Raw genomic sequence first — 14,344 nt, 5'->3', positions numbered from 1 at the left:
TTTCAACATAGCTGGTTAACACTTAAACTGCAGTACCCTTACTGTACCACTGGACGGCAGTCGTACTTTGTCAATTTTGTAGAATTGTATCTGCTTTGTGCGTGCATGGGTTAAGAAAAAAATAGGTTATTGTATGTTATGCTAAATACACATGATAATGAAATTACTTTAATGACTGTATAGGTTTTTTTTTTTGTATTGTTTTTTTTTGGCTACAACAGTGTAGTTTCCCAATTTGGGATCAATAAAGCACATCTATTCTATTATATTCCTTCTAACACCTGCTAACTACTGTCAATGGGCCTGATGATTAAAACACCGTCATGACCATGGTGGTTGTGTGTCACTCGTTAGGTGGAGCCTGCAGACCCGCTGCCCTGTATGGACCACTCGGGGTGGAGCCCCTGCAGCCGGTGGGGAGAGCCGGTGGGTGGGGTCTGGCTGTGGGAAGGGGAGAGGTTGACAGGGAGCACAGGCATTTTGAGTCTGGGAACACATGCCTGAACTGTGAGAGGCCCTAACTCCCCTTGGTTGACTGGCAGAGCAGAGCAGAGGCGCAGAGCGAGAGCTGGTGTGTGTGTGTGTGTGTGAGGCAGAAGGCGACAACAGGAGAAGACCAACAAAAAAGCAGTCGAGAAAGTTGTTTGTAAGGACAGAAGAGGGACTTTAGAGCAAGTTCAGCGCAGCGTGGCTCCTGCAGGTTGTTTTTCAGTTTATTTTTATCCGTTGTCAGTGTGCAGTCGGTCGGTGCTCGGAGCTCGCAGCCATGGCGGATTCAGCAGGTGTCAAGATAGAGCAGGCCACCCTGGACGAGGTGGCGTACGATGATGACGAGGTCGCCCTGGTGACTGCTGCCACCGAGCCGGCAGTGGACGACCACAAGGGTGCCGGGGACCTGGACCAGGTGCTGACCACCGGCCCCGGGGGCCCCAGCGAGGCGCAGATGAACGGCGTGATGGTCCTCTCCCTGCTGGACAAGATCATCGGGGTGGTGGACCAGATCCAGCACACCCAGAATGGACTGGAAGCCCGGCAGGAGGCCATGGAGAAGTCTGTGTCCACCATCCAGGGGGAGCTGGCCAAGCTGTCCAAGAACCACGTGGGCACCACCAACACGGTCAACAAGATGCTGGAGAAGGTGCGCAAGGTGAGCGTCAACGTCAAGACAGTGCGCAGCAACCTGGAGAAGCAGGCGGGCCAGGTCAAGAAGCTGGAGAGCAACGAGAAGGAGCTGCTCAAGCGGCGCAACTTCAAAGTGCTCATCTACCAGGTGAGGAGGGACCGTCGTGGGGGTGGGATGGTTCCACTCGACTTCGTCAGAGTGAGACGGCTCAAGTTGAATCATTTATTTGTTTGTTTGTTTGTTTGTTTGACAGGAACAATGCAGTCAAACGTAGTTACAAGCTTGCAGTTGATGTAATTGATATAGAGTTTATATGAAGCTAATGTTAATTCTCAACTCCAGTCTCTGGTTGTGCTTTTCCACAATGTTGCAGTACAGTATAACACATACATCAATTATAAAGACCATACCATACAATTCAATAATCCAATATCTTAAAATTAGTCTCGATTAGATTAAATAAAACTTTATTTATCCCAAAGGACACTATTGTGTTAGACAGCAGCAAATTAAAGTTAAAGTGCCAGTGATTGTCACATCTTGAAAGATGCAAAATTCATCCTCCACATTTGACCCATCATCCCCTGAGGGAGCGGTGGGCAGCAGCCGTGCCGCGCCTTTGAATCATTGGGTGATCTAACGCCCCAAGTCCAACCCTGAATACTGAATGCCAAGCAGGGAAGCAATGGGGACCATTTTTACAGTCTTTGGTCTGTCCCAGCTGGGGATCAAACCCACAACTTACCAGTGTCAGAGCGGACACTCTGGCACTAGACCACTGAGCTGGTCCAACAATGTACAGATTACAACAGTAGAGCTAAGATGAAATGAAAATTAGAAAATATTTAGCAATATTAAGCATTCGTGTGGTATGAAACATTCACTCATTCACTCTCCCACACATCAGCACCTGATTCCAGCATGGTGTCACTGTAAAGTCTGCTTTACTGTGCTGCTGCTGCTGCAGCTGCTGCTGCTGCTGAGGGAACATGGAAAAAAGCTGGTAAAATAGTTGCTCAGAATATATGATGCATGGCTGGATCACATTTTCCAATAGAGTCATACCCTCCATGCTGTGTTGACGCCGAGAGATCTGTTTAATTAAGGCGGCGACAATCAAAAGCACACTAGTGACCTCTCCACCGTTTGCACACTAAACAATAAACTATATAAAGACCTGCGGGTGTAAACACAAATATAAAACCTATAAACACTGGCATGAAGGGGGCTACTTGAGAAGGGACCAACACACGACCGGCCAATAGGACGCTGAGCTGGGGAAGACGGGGATGGGCTGGGCTTCTTGATTATTTCTGACGGACTGACGTAATAAACTGCAGTCATGGTGTTCAACTGTTCAAATGTGTGTTGCTAAATATCGGAGGCAACAAGAAGTGAGGCGCACAGTTAGCTTTGCGAGAAGCTAGCAGCAGTGGTTTTGGTGCGAAAATCTGGCAAATATTACAGGTCAGCAGTGTGCAATAGACAAACAACAGAGTTTGTAAAGCCTGGCGTATTAACTGAGCCACGTGCGTAAATCTTATTATCTGTGCCAGGCCATACAATGGAGAATTTTCCTTTCCTGAGACATCGTGACTGTGAAGTTCAGTGTTGATCCACCCAGGAAGTCTCCAGTGTCTCTCAAACTGGTGTTGTCAGGCATCCGGGCCTTAATAAATTAGTCTGTAAGCAGGTGTCACGCTGTCTAGTCCACTGCAAACATTTTTTTTTTTAGCCGCGAGTTCGAGCTGGAGGAACTTCTTCACTTTTTGGTGGCGAGCAGCTGAGACGATAAATTTCTCGTCGCCGTGACCTCAGCCGCCCGTCTGCCGTAAACTTTCACAAGTCGCGCTCGCCGTCTGTTTATCGGCATCCACTCATGTTGATTTACAGTAAGTTTTGTGGCTATCGGGCTCCGCCCCCTCCCCGACCCCTCCTTTTCTTATTCCAAGCGTTAACTTGTTAGCGCGGGACAAGTTTAGACCCGGGTCCAGGATGAGACGCAAGCTTTGGTTCGCTATGTGGAGGTCAGGCTGAAGGTCGACTGGGATCAACCTTAACTAGTGTCACGTCCACACGCTACTAGCAAGTGTGTGTGTGTGTGGCCATACAGTCACAGTGTGTGGCCAGTTAAATATTTTACAGCAGGACTTTGATAGAGTTTCTCCTTGTTTCTCCTGCTTGTTAAGCCTTCACCGTCATGTCACTGGAGGCACCGGATCCTTTTGTCCTCTGGCCGACTGGGAATAGAAACTTTCAGCAGGATTTCCAGCCTGGAAAAAAAAACTCAGCTGGGTTTCAAAACAGAGGCTTTATAATTAAACTATGCGCTGCCTGCAGGATCTCCCCAGTGACAGCAGGGCGGAGCCGTGGCAATATTTGAACCAAATTACGACATGAGTCCACAGAAGCCCTTGTTCAACTTCCATGTTTTGGACGCAGCCTTGTACAATCACTAAAGATTACCAGCAAACAGTGTCATTTAGCCCTCTGTTTGCAGCCTCCTGCTGAAACTGACGCTGTGATGGACCTACCGTGTGTGTGGAAGGGGTGGAGCAAACACCTGTTGTCACCAATCTGCCTGAGATCCTCTATTCTTTGTGACATCACAAAGGGCAAAGATACTGTCGATGTTTTTTCGTCCCAAGACTGGGAAGTCGGGATATTGGAAGGTCATGAAGGACCGACCAGTACTGGAACTTTGGTCCTGATTGTGACGTTTGATCATGTTTCTTTCCTGATGTTTATAAGACATCACAACTGCAGACCAACTCTTAGATTGTGTTCTCACAGGTTTTTCTGCAGACATTTTTCAGCGCTCACTGCTGAAACGCTTCCTGATGCAAAGCGGAAAAACCACAAAGGCAGCCGAACATTCTGCTTCTAAAAATAGCCTAGCCTAGTCGAGGCGAGGCGAGGCGAGGCGAGGCGAGGCGAGGTCTAGCGCTTCCGAGCTAGCAGCTAGAAGTCACTGAAAGCATAACTTCGTGCCTTGATATCATTTCAGCGTGTGAGTCCTGAGCCCCACACACACCCCAACAGGCCCCAGAAGCCCCGCCCACCCTCACACAGAGTCGTCCGGAATGGGGAAATCGTCCAGCATCTGCTGATGGAGCTTCTCCCTGCTGCACCGCTCACAGCCAGCCTGTCATCGCAGCTTCACACCGTCCACATGTCTCCTGGCTTCTCGAAATCCCGCAGCCTCAGCCGACCAATTATAACTGTTCGCTCCCCGGGGCGGTAATTATTTTGTTCCCAGCGGCATGTAATTGGGGTGTTTTGTAGTTGTGACGGCAGGTCTTTCTCAAGCCTGACAGCTGCTGATTTCTGCACCTCGTGCTCACTGTGAGCAGCAGGTGGATCAGCGAACACGTGCAGCCAGTCAGCTCGTGCTTCCTTCTTATTTCAGTCCTTTTTTTGTCTGCGGTGCCGACAGACCACCTCTTTTGATCCAGACATCAGCCGTGTTATTAGCCAGTGATGGACTTTGCAGCGCCAACCAACCAGCACCCGGCTAACGCCTGTGTTTGTGTCCCAACTCCCATCGTCCGTGTGATTGATGCGGATTAATCCGGTTCGAGCCGTGCCTGCTGGTCGAGCCGGGTGTGTCCCGGAGGAATCAGGGTGTGTGTTCGTCAGGGTGGGTGTTGCCCGGCTCTGTCCTGGTCTGAGAGACGGGACGCATCTCAGTTACAGCCCAGTTATTCCACCGCAGTCCTGCAGGACCTGGTGGGGCTCAGATAACGGTGCACATCTTCTCTTATCATTTCTGTCACTGTCTTGTGTGTCACGTCAGTTTAAACCGGGCCAGGTGCCAGTCTCTCTCTCTCTCTCTCTCTCTCTCTCTCTCTCTCTCTCTCTCTCTCTCTCCCTCTCTCTCTCTCTCTCTCTCTCTCTCCCTCGCTCTCTCTCTCTCTCCATCTCTCTTGAGGCCTGTCTGATTGGATCCAGCAGGATCAAGCAGCTCTGGACCAGCAGGCACCCAGTTAGCGCAGTGATTCATCAGTCTGGCATCCTCTGCTTCTTCCTGCCAACGAGCCCGTTTGTTCTGCCTCCTTCCTCTCACTTTCTCAGCTATCAGCTACTCCCACCATCACGACTCCGGTCCCCCTGCACCTCCCCCCACTCAGCCAACTGGGTCCGGAACCGAGATAACTGGGGCTGGGTCGGGTCCTCGGTCCTGCTCCTCCTGGTTTTGAATCTGTCCCTGCTGCAACGCTGCTCCCTCCTGCCCCTCCTCCGCCCCAACCGGCCCCTGGAAAGATATCCAGCAGGCTCCACATTTCACTGTTGCATGTCAGCTTCGGTGTCGAGCCATTTATGTGCTCCAGGTTTTTGGTGGCATGCGACCCTTTGCCTGTGAGTGGTGAGGCTGTTTGTGCAGAGGTCCTTTTTTTCGACACTGGGTTGCGATTATAAAAGACATCGCTAAGAATTCTGGTTTCTCATAGTTGATTGGAACACCCTGGCAAATTAATCTGATTGGTTCAGGATTCTATGGAAATTCTGAAGTGATTATAAACGTTTGTCGCACGATGCTTGGGTGACAATCTCACACTTGAGGCAAGTTAAGTGTTGAAGAGATTATATGCTGTTAAATAGGAGCCGAGATCCAACTGCTGGGTCGCAGCAGGCCAAGAGCCAGCTCAGCTCCTCTGCTGCACAACTGGGCCACAGTTCGGCTCATCCATGAAACGGGCTGAATGCCCCTTTTAGTGTAATTCCCAAAATTAGCCTTCATAAATCAACAATTTTCCCCCCTCGGTCCGCCGCTACGCGTCTCTGTTTTGGCAGACGTGTGGGAACTGGGTTTTCTTTCGGCACATTCAAATTATGTAACGCACATAAAAGAAGCTCTCACGAAACAAAAATGTGTGCTTGTTTTTAGAGGTGGCGGGGCAATGGGGGAGAGACGGAGCACACTTTGGAAAGATCAACACCATTGTCTTTTATTTTGAAAGCCTCCCTGCCTGGAGTGGCTGTTTCTCAGCCTGTTTCTGCGGTACCAGTGTGATCGCAGAGGTTGACCAAGAGTATGGCCGTTCTCACAGCTACTGTGCGACCTGTCATGGTGTCGCTTTACACACCGGCAGACAGGATCGTTGCAGGTCTGCTGCCCTGCAGATCAAGTGTACGGTGCTCTGCGGGGTCGTACGGTGCTGCCGCTGTCACCGTCGCTTCTGTCGGGGGGGTAGAGAAGGAATATCTGCCAGTTCAGCACGTGAACACAGTGCACGTGTCCATATTAGATGATCATAGGATTATTATTGTCCCCTGTGGAGTTTCTTGCCGTATTGTTTTCTTTTTCTTTTCAGGAAAAAAACAAGAATTCCTGCAAAACAAGCGTTGTTGTGGCGTGATTTGCAATGAAATGGCACAAATGATCCATTTTGTCTCACATTAACGTGAAATTATACCCACACGTGTTGCTGTTGAGCAGTTAGCGCCAGCCGAGCAGGATTCCCGTCAGATGCAGCTCAGTAGCAGCTGGCGGAGCTGCATATGGGACTCGGTAAACAAACAGAAATGAGCCCCGGTGATGTTTATTCCAATGTGTGTAGGCACAACCCTTGACTACGATGTCATGCCCAAAATAGTACATTCAAAAAAAGTTGGCCGATTCATCTGAGATAGTGTAATAAAGGAAACTGCGATGTTGCTTTTGAATAAAAATACACCGGCGGTAATGCCGTGGAATGGTGTAGTGTCCCGTTTCATGAAGTGGCTCTGGATTTAGCAGCAGCCTGTCGCAGCTGATTGATTAATTGCATTTGAGTGTGTTTACTAGTGTAGGTTGCAACATCCAGGTGTAATTGCGCATTATTTGCTATTAGAATTCTTTTTAGTAACACAAAACCAAGTGACAGTCAGAATGAGTGTGCGTGCGAAGGTGCGACCATCAGTCAGGTTATGCTGGTGGCGTGTCGCCCGGCTGCTGCTGCTGCTGCTGCTGCTGCTGCTGCTGCTGCTTGTCACTGCTCTCTGAGTGATAGCCTGTTGCTGACATGGTGCCAGGACGACCCGTCAGCCTGTGTCATGCATGCACATCACGGTGCATGCATTCACAAGACAAACGTCTGAGTAGCAAAGACTTAAGAATTTCCACCCACGATTCAAGACAGTCATCGAGTGATGGAGTCCTCTGCTTGCTGCAGCAGGTTCTTTTTAATGTTGCAGGGGGAGGGGGGGTAGGAGTTATATAACACTTTCTGCTGCCATAGCCACTCGCAAGCCGGAAAAATGGAAAAGTACATATTTCCCTCTTTGCTCCGGCCTCGCCCCGGGATTCCAGCGCTGCGGACAGGGAGGCCAGAGTGTGGAAAATCCCTCCCGCCTTCAGATCCTCGCGTGTGTGAAATCACAAACCGCTGTGATGGTAAAGCCGAGGGACTCCCTCCCTGGCGCCGTGACGCAGCTCACAGAGCTGCCCTTGTTCCCGCTCCCCCGAATCTCTCGGCACCAGTCGTAAGTGTTTCCATGACCCAGGAGACGACGGGATTGGGCGCCATCTGAGCAGAGCAGGTTGCACTTAGAGGGGATGAGGCAGCCTTTGTTAAAACACAAGTTGCACTGTGGCCTCACTCAGGAGCCACCGCTAAATACCGGAGGGGGTGTGTGGGGGGGTGCAGCTGCTGGATACTTTAAAGCCTCTTCTTGCATCAATATTAATGGCCGAGCACATTAGCTTTCTTTTTTTAGCCTCGGAGGCCAAATCTGTGGATCAAAGCGCTGCTTCACATGTCTTCCCATGTCTTCTTACACGCTAAACAGCACCTTGGTGACATGCCTGCATCCCCTGGTGGCCCCCCGCCCCACACGGAACACAGGGGGTCGGCGATATCACTCACAATGAAAGCTGCGCAGGGCACAGCTGTAGGCCTGCGACGGGATCAGGCAGCTGCTCGCTGCGCTGTGACTCACCGCCGAGGCTTTTCATCACGCTGCCTGAAAGGGAACGCTGCGTGTGTGTGTGTCTGTGTGTGTGTGTGTGTGTGTGTGTGTGTGTGTGTGTCTGTCTGTGTCGTTTGTATGTTTATCTTGGACACCAGCAGATTGCACGTCCACGACACTGTCGTGTGTGTGTGTGTGTGTGTGTGCGTGCGTGTGTGTGTGTGTGTGTGTGTGTGTGTGTGTGTGTGTGTGTGTGTGTGTGTCAGGACTGTAAGTGGTCCTTATCTGAGTGGACACGATCCTCCAAATCTGCCAGATAGTCAGACAGACAGACAGGAACTCATTTGTAAAATAGATCAGAATCACTGTCACTGCTTGCTGTTATTTCAATACATCAGTGGTTATTGATTAAAAACATTTGATGGCAAACAGAGACGGAGAGATGCGGAGGCCGTGTTTCAACTGGGGGGGCTGGAGGGTTCGGGTGGGATTCCTGACAGACAATTGTGTTTGCTCCGTTGTCCCCGGCAACAGTGCTGTGCCTGAAATACCCCCTTCCATGGTGACCCTCATGGTGTGAGTCAGAGCCAAAACACTCGGCCGCTCCTGTTTAGACGATTAAAAATGGAAAAAAGCCGTCTGTGTTGGTCAGTGAGAGAACTCCTTCACATTGTAGCAGACCCTGAGTTAGCAGAGACGCGCACACACACACACACACACACACACACACACACACACACACACACACACTCACTCACACAGAAGAGAGGAGGCTTCCCAGGATTCTCCTTTGCCGTCTTTTCCATCATTCCATTTCATTTTCCAGGTATGATTCACATCCAAGCACTTGGGAAAGATTTGGGAGAAAGTCCCCCTCTCATTGGAAAGAGGACACACACACACACACACACACACACACACACACAGTCACCATTCCCCTGGCTCTCGTCAGTAAACACACACACACACACACGCACTCATACTCTCTCACACTGAGCGCCGTCTTCTCCGTTGCTGTGTAATGGGAGCAGGGAAGAGGGAGGAGGCCGGCCGGAGGTGATGCAGGGACACTAATGGAGCAAACAGCAGGCTCCCTCCTCTCAGGCTCCCGGCTCTTCCTCAGCAATCAGACCCGGGCACCCAAACAGGATATGCAGATTTTTATCAATGTTCTTAGTTCAGTCTGAAGAACGTCGCCGACTGGGCGACAGGTCGCTCGCTGGTTCCCACAAGCCGAAGCTGGGGTAGAAGAAGAATGTTCAGAAAAATTCACCATCAGTCAAAACTTGAGGATTTTTTTTTTCTTTCTGTGCTGTTTATTTTACGGTTACCAGGACTGGTTTTCAGTCCATCTTTGGCTTTAGACTTCAGACTTTTGACAAAGTGGGGTTGTAATTATTTTTTTTCCACGGGCTCGAGCTCCCATGTCTTATAAACTTTATTTCTACCTTGCCATCTTTGGGGAGAGAGAAATAAAAAAAAAAGTTGTAAATAACGGCTCCTGGTGCAAAAGTGAAAAATGGCCTGTTTGTGCATAACACAAGAGTGTTCTCTTTTCTAAGGGTCCATGTTTTCTTTTCTTTTTTTTTCCATGAGCACAGTTGATGCATTTAGTCGAAAGCACACTGGCTTTAAGTTCAGTTCTCCCCCACCAGCCAAACTCAACCTGCAGGAGCAGCGAGCCTTTTGCCAGGGACGTATGAGGTCACCTGGACAGCCTCACTGAGCTCGACTGTTCACTTTAAACTGATGCTCCTGTTTATTTCCAGGCTGCTTCTTAATGTTGTTTAATCAAACTTGGTCTCTTCTTTAAAAATCCCCTTCCAAACTGCCTCATTCCCAGTACGCAACCAAAAATACCTCTCACTAACGCAGCCAAGCTTCATTTTATTTATTTTTTCCCCCTTGCGCACTCTGTCTTTGATTTTAATTGTGTTTGCTTGCGACCAGTCACGTTGCTGGATTTTGTCAGCTGTTTGCGTGGCTAAATTTCACCACCCGCCAGAGACAAAACACGAGCAGGTGGTTGCCATGGCGACCGGGGCCTGTGTTGATCTGTTGCCGTGCGTGGCTGGCAAGACGGGGACAGGGTGGCAGGTAGCCAGAGATCGGCGGCTGGAATCTGCGGGGAGGGAAAAGGCCAGCTGAAAATAAACCGTCCCAGAGCAGGTCGGCCCCGGCCCAGACCGTACACGCAACCGGATAAGGTGGATGGTCCATTTTATGAGAGGATCATATGGCCATAAGTAAAGTGCCAAGGGACGGCTCTTCGATCACATGATCAAACAGGTGTCCTGACAAATGAGATAAAATATGCCACTTCTATTGATTCAACCGTGGGAAGCGTTTTTAAACTCATATTTCACGTTTAATTAGTTATTTAACTTATTAAATCTGCTAAGATTACACACACACACACGCACACACACACGCACACAGACTCGCACACACACTCACATACACACACTCACTCCTTTTCCATACTTTTTCGTTTTCTTACCTGTAAGATAGTTCACTGGGAAGCGAGAGGCCACATCAGGGTTGGGCCCCTGATCTGCTTCAGTACTGTCAATGGGAACATTCTCAGAGCTGAGCTGCTCCTCCCCGTGTGAATATCTGGTACCAGACTGGAAAACATGATGACAGTGGCCAGCGGTGTTTGACCTGGAGCTGTTAGGAATACAGCTGCATAGTTGTACTGTTAATGTTACAAAAGAAAATTATGTTCTGAACCTGAAATGTTGCCAATAGTGCACTGATACACCTTAGCTCACTCAAGCCCCGTGGCTAAATTCACATGGGAAGATATTTATTCATCAGGTGACAAATTGTTGCATCATTAAGCAAAATGTGAGCAGATTAAAGTGAAAAGTGACTAAGAATGAAGTCTCTTTGCTCTCTTTAATTTTCCCCACAGTCCTAATTGGTTCTGGTCTAAATGATAGTAAAGCGTGTGAAATTGTGGGCTGATGCTGCAGTTTGTTGCCTTTAAGTCTCAGCAGTCAGATGATCATAAAGCGTTTTTCTTTTGTTCATCTCTTCTGCCTAATGTGTGCGTCTATACCAACCTACACGTCCAAGTATTTGTAGGGGTGAGAAATAACTGGGCGTTAACATGCCGGTTCGCTACTGCTACCGCTAGATGGCACTATACACTCACTGCAGCCAGTGGACTGGACCTGTACAGGCCAAAGGCGTCTCAGACATATTAAATTAAACTCTGGATTTTAATTAATGATAACGTCTCAATAGCGCCATGAATGTTTTAATTGCCTGATGTTTAATTTAAAGATACTAATAATTTTTTTTTCTCTCTGTTCTCTCGATTTTTTTTTTCTGTTTTGCCCCCTCAGGACAAAGTGAATCTTCCAAAGACATCCAAGGCCAATGCAGAGGGCGCCGTCGACGCCAAAGCTGTGGAGGGTCTTGAGCAAATACCAGAGGAAGGAAAAGACGGAGTCCCAGCCAACGTCAATTCCGACGAGGAGGTGGAGATCGAGGAGATCATCGAGGAGTCACGCACCAAGCGCCTGCAGCGCAGCACCAAGCAGCAAGTTGACAGCATCAAGAAGGCCTTCTCCAAGGAGCAGATGGAGAAGACCAAGCTCAAGACGAAAGAGAACCTGGAGAAAACCAAGCAGAGGACCTACGAGAACTTAGAGAAGACGAGGCAGCGGACCCGCGACAACCTGGAGAAGACCAAGCACAGCCTAGAGAAGAAGATTGGCAAGCTGGGAACCCGCATGACGCCCACCATGGAGCGCCGGGCGAAGATGAAGAGCTCCCGGGACAAGGTGAAGAAGTCGCTCTCGCCCGACCACAAGGTCTATGCCCGCTCCAAGTCCAGTGTGTACCGTGTGCCGCCCTTCACCTTCCACGTCAAGAAGATACGGGAAGGTGAGGAGGAGGAGGTGGTGGTCCACCACACGGAGATGGTGGAGGTGACCAGCCAAGAGCAGGAGCAGCCGGAGGAGGAGAACGGCCTGGTGGAGCTGGAGGACGGCGAGCTGGTCAGTGTAGACGGCCCAGAGATGGAGAATCTACTGGTGGTGACTGAGGACTCCCAGCTGGTCCTGGTGGAGCCAGTACACCTAAAGGAGGCCCAGAGAGAGTAGAGTTGCTCCTGGAACAGGAGAAGAATAGAGTCCTTGAAGGATGAGTCTCATCACAACAGTCGGTCACACGGACTGTCCACACACGATGACAATCGTCTGACAAACCGTTTGTTTTCTGATCTCTTTTTATTAACCCCACAGGGGCAACTTTCATATTTCCTCTCTTTAGCTACAGCTGAGAAAAAGTAGACTCGCTTCCAAAAGTTGTTTCACGCTGACTGAGCACATTTCACTTGTACCGCTGTATGTAATCAGTTTGATAAGTTGATATTATAAGGCTATAAAGGGGAAAAGGGTATAAATAGTCTTTTGATATATAAAATCTAATATATATTGACCATGTTCTGTATGCACATTGAGTAGTAGAGTAACAGTAAGTTGGAAGGATTTGGAATTTAATGGATGTATTTCTAGATGTGATGTACATATATAGAAAAAGGGAATAATGAGTGTTTAGGCACAAACCAGTGTGTCGAAGAAGAAGAGAAACAAGTTAATGAGTCCCACGTCACCTCTGAAATGATGAAAAGGACAAGGAGATAAGTTTAGCATCATGTCCAAAATTCCAATAGGTTGTTATAATTTTAAATGAACTGAAGAATAGAGCCACATGTTTCCTAACAAAAATATTGGGAACAAAGTATGAACCATTTTAGCGGGTAAAAATGAATTCAAGTTGAATGATTTAGAATTAAAGTGTGCAATTATTCAAAGCATTGATCTACTCTGTTCGTAGTAGAGGGGAACAAACACCCTTTATTGCCATGGCCACAGCTCATCTTAATCCATTTGCTATTTCTTTTTTACATTTTTACTTGGCACCTCGAAGGAAAATAGATTTTTGGAAGAAGAAATTACTGTAATAGATGCTAATGCAAATGTACTTTTTAAGCGGAGTAAAAACTAAGAGACGCTTCTTGGAACAGCACTGCACTTTGCCAAATGCCAGAGCATCATTTTTGTATCCTCAGATGTGCTTTTTAAAAACTGCGGGTGTACCTTTTTTTTTAAGTTTTAGAAGAGTGTTCAAAACGTAATATCTTAAACGCTTACATATATACACTGCACACACATTTGAACGAGAACAAGGCTCCAAGAGGACAAAGACTCAAAACACCACCTAAAAAGGTCTGCGTGATATGATGTTGGCATGGAAGGCTGTAACCCCATTGAAATCGTCATTATTTCCAGAGGAATGTAAAATGGAGAGGGCAACATCAGAGCGAGAGGCAGAACGACTGGGGTCAGGCCAATCAGACCCAGACAAAAGAGAAGTAAATGAAGTGCACATGGACGTTCTGATAAAACTCCCAGCAGCAGGAGAGAATCTGGAAGGAAAATCCACAAAAGAACCAATTATTGGCCGATGAAACTACACCGACCCCCCAACACCCGCCAGTTAATCTTTCCATGTAGATTCAACATCTTGGCAATCAAATATTTAGATGGAAAAAAACTTGCAAGATGTTAATAGCTATATAGTACCATGTACATTTTGCTGCTTTTTTTTTTTTTTTTTTAAAAACAACAACAAAAAAAACACCAAAACCAACCTGCTGCAAGTGTGACGTCATAGTATCGTTTCCTGATTGTTGACACATTATTTGGATTTTTAAAGAAAGCCAAATTTTACTGCTGCGATGCCTTGTGAGACAGACGGTTGCCCACGAGATTATTGAAATCTACTCGAAAATATATAATAATAAAGCTCGTTTTGTTGTGTTTAAAGCTTCTTGCTGAACTACTTGAGTAAAAATAAAAAACAAACAGCTTGCCGAGTGTACTGTACCGCCTGTTCTTTTGTTTCCCCACTGAGTAAGCAACCATGTTATGTCCGCAATAAAATAAATAAATAAATAAATAAAAACGTGTGTTGTTTAACTTGTTAAATTCATTTCAGTTTGTTTGACCCCCAGCAAGAGGAGCCATCAGTCACCTACGCTAATATTAAGGGGGATCAATCAGAATAGCACTTGTGTTATTAAACTCGTGATGACGTCGACACTGCCAGTAATTCAGATGACTTCCAGCCTGGCTGTTGCGTCAAGCAGCTCGTCCTCCCTCCGCGGCAAACGCAGGCGCAGGCCTTTTCTTCGGCATGGTCGCGGGAGGGTGAGCGGGGAGGAACAGCGCAGTTGCGACAGCAGTAAACATGACCAGCTCAACCTATCCTCCACTAAGTCTCGCCTCTGTTGCGTGTCAGCCGCGTTGTGAT

At 48.0% G+C, this 14,344-nt stretch overlaps 1 protein-coding gene across 1 annotated transcript; it reads left to right on the top strand.

Annotated features, from left to right (window-relative positions):
* The first annotated feature begins 466 nt into the window (after positions 1-466).
* On the top strand, positions 467-13,638 carry cavin1a (caveolae associated protein 1a). Its single transcript, XM_076038772.1, has 2 exons — positions 467-1,270; positions 11,368-13,638. The coding sequence occupies exons 1-2, from the start codon at positions 767-769 to the stop codon at positions 12,127-12,129; spliced, it is 1,266 nt and encodes a 421-aa protein (XP_075894887.1). The 5' UTR covers positions 467-766; the 3' UTR covers positions 12,130-13,638.
* The last annotated feature ends 706 nt before the right edge of the window (positions 13,639-14,344 follow it).

Source organism: Nelusetta ayraudi, unplaced genomic scaffold (genome assembly GCF_046127955.1).
Source record: "Nelusetta ayraudi isolate G7.1 ecotype Tasmania unplaced genomic scaffold, CSIRO-AGI_Nayr_v1 ptg000057l, whole genome shotgun sequence".
In the NCBI taxonomy this organism is placed as follows: Eukaryota; Metazoa; Chordata; class Actinopteri; order Tetraodontiformes; family Monacanthidae; genus Nelusetta; species Nelusetta ayraudi.
This window is presented reverse-complemented; position numbering and strand designations above follow the sequence as displayed.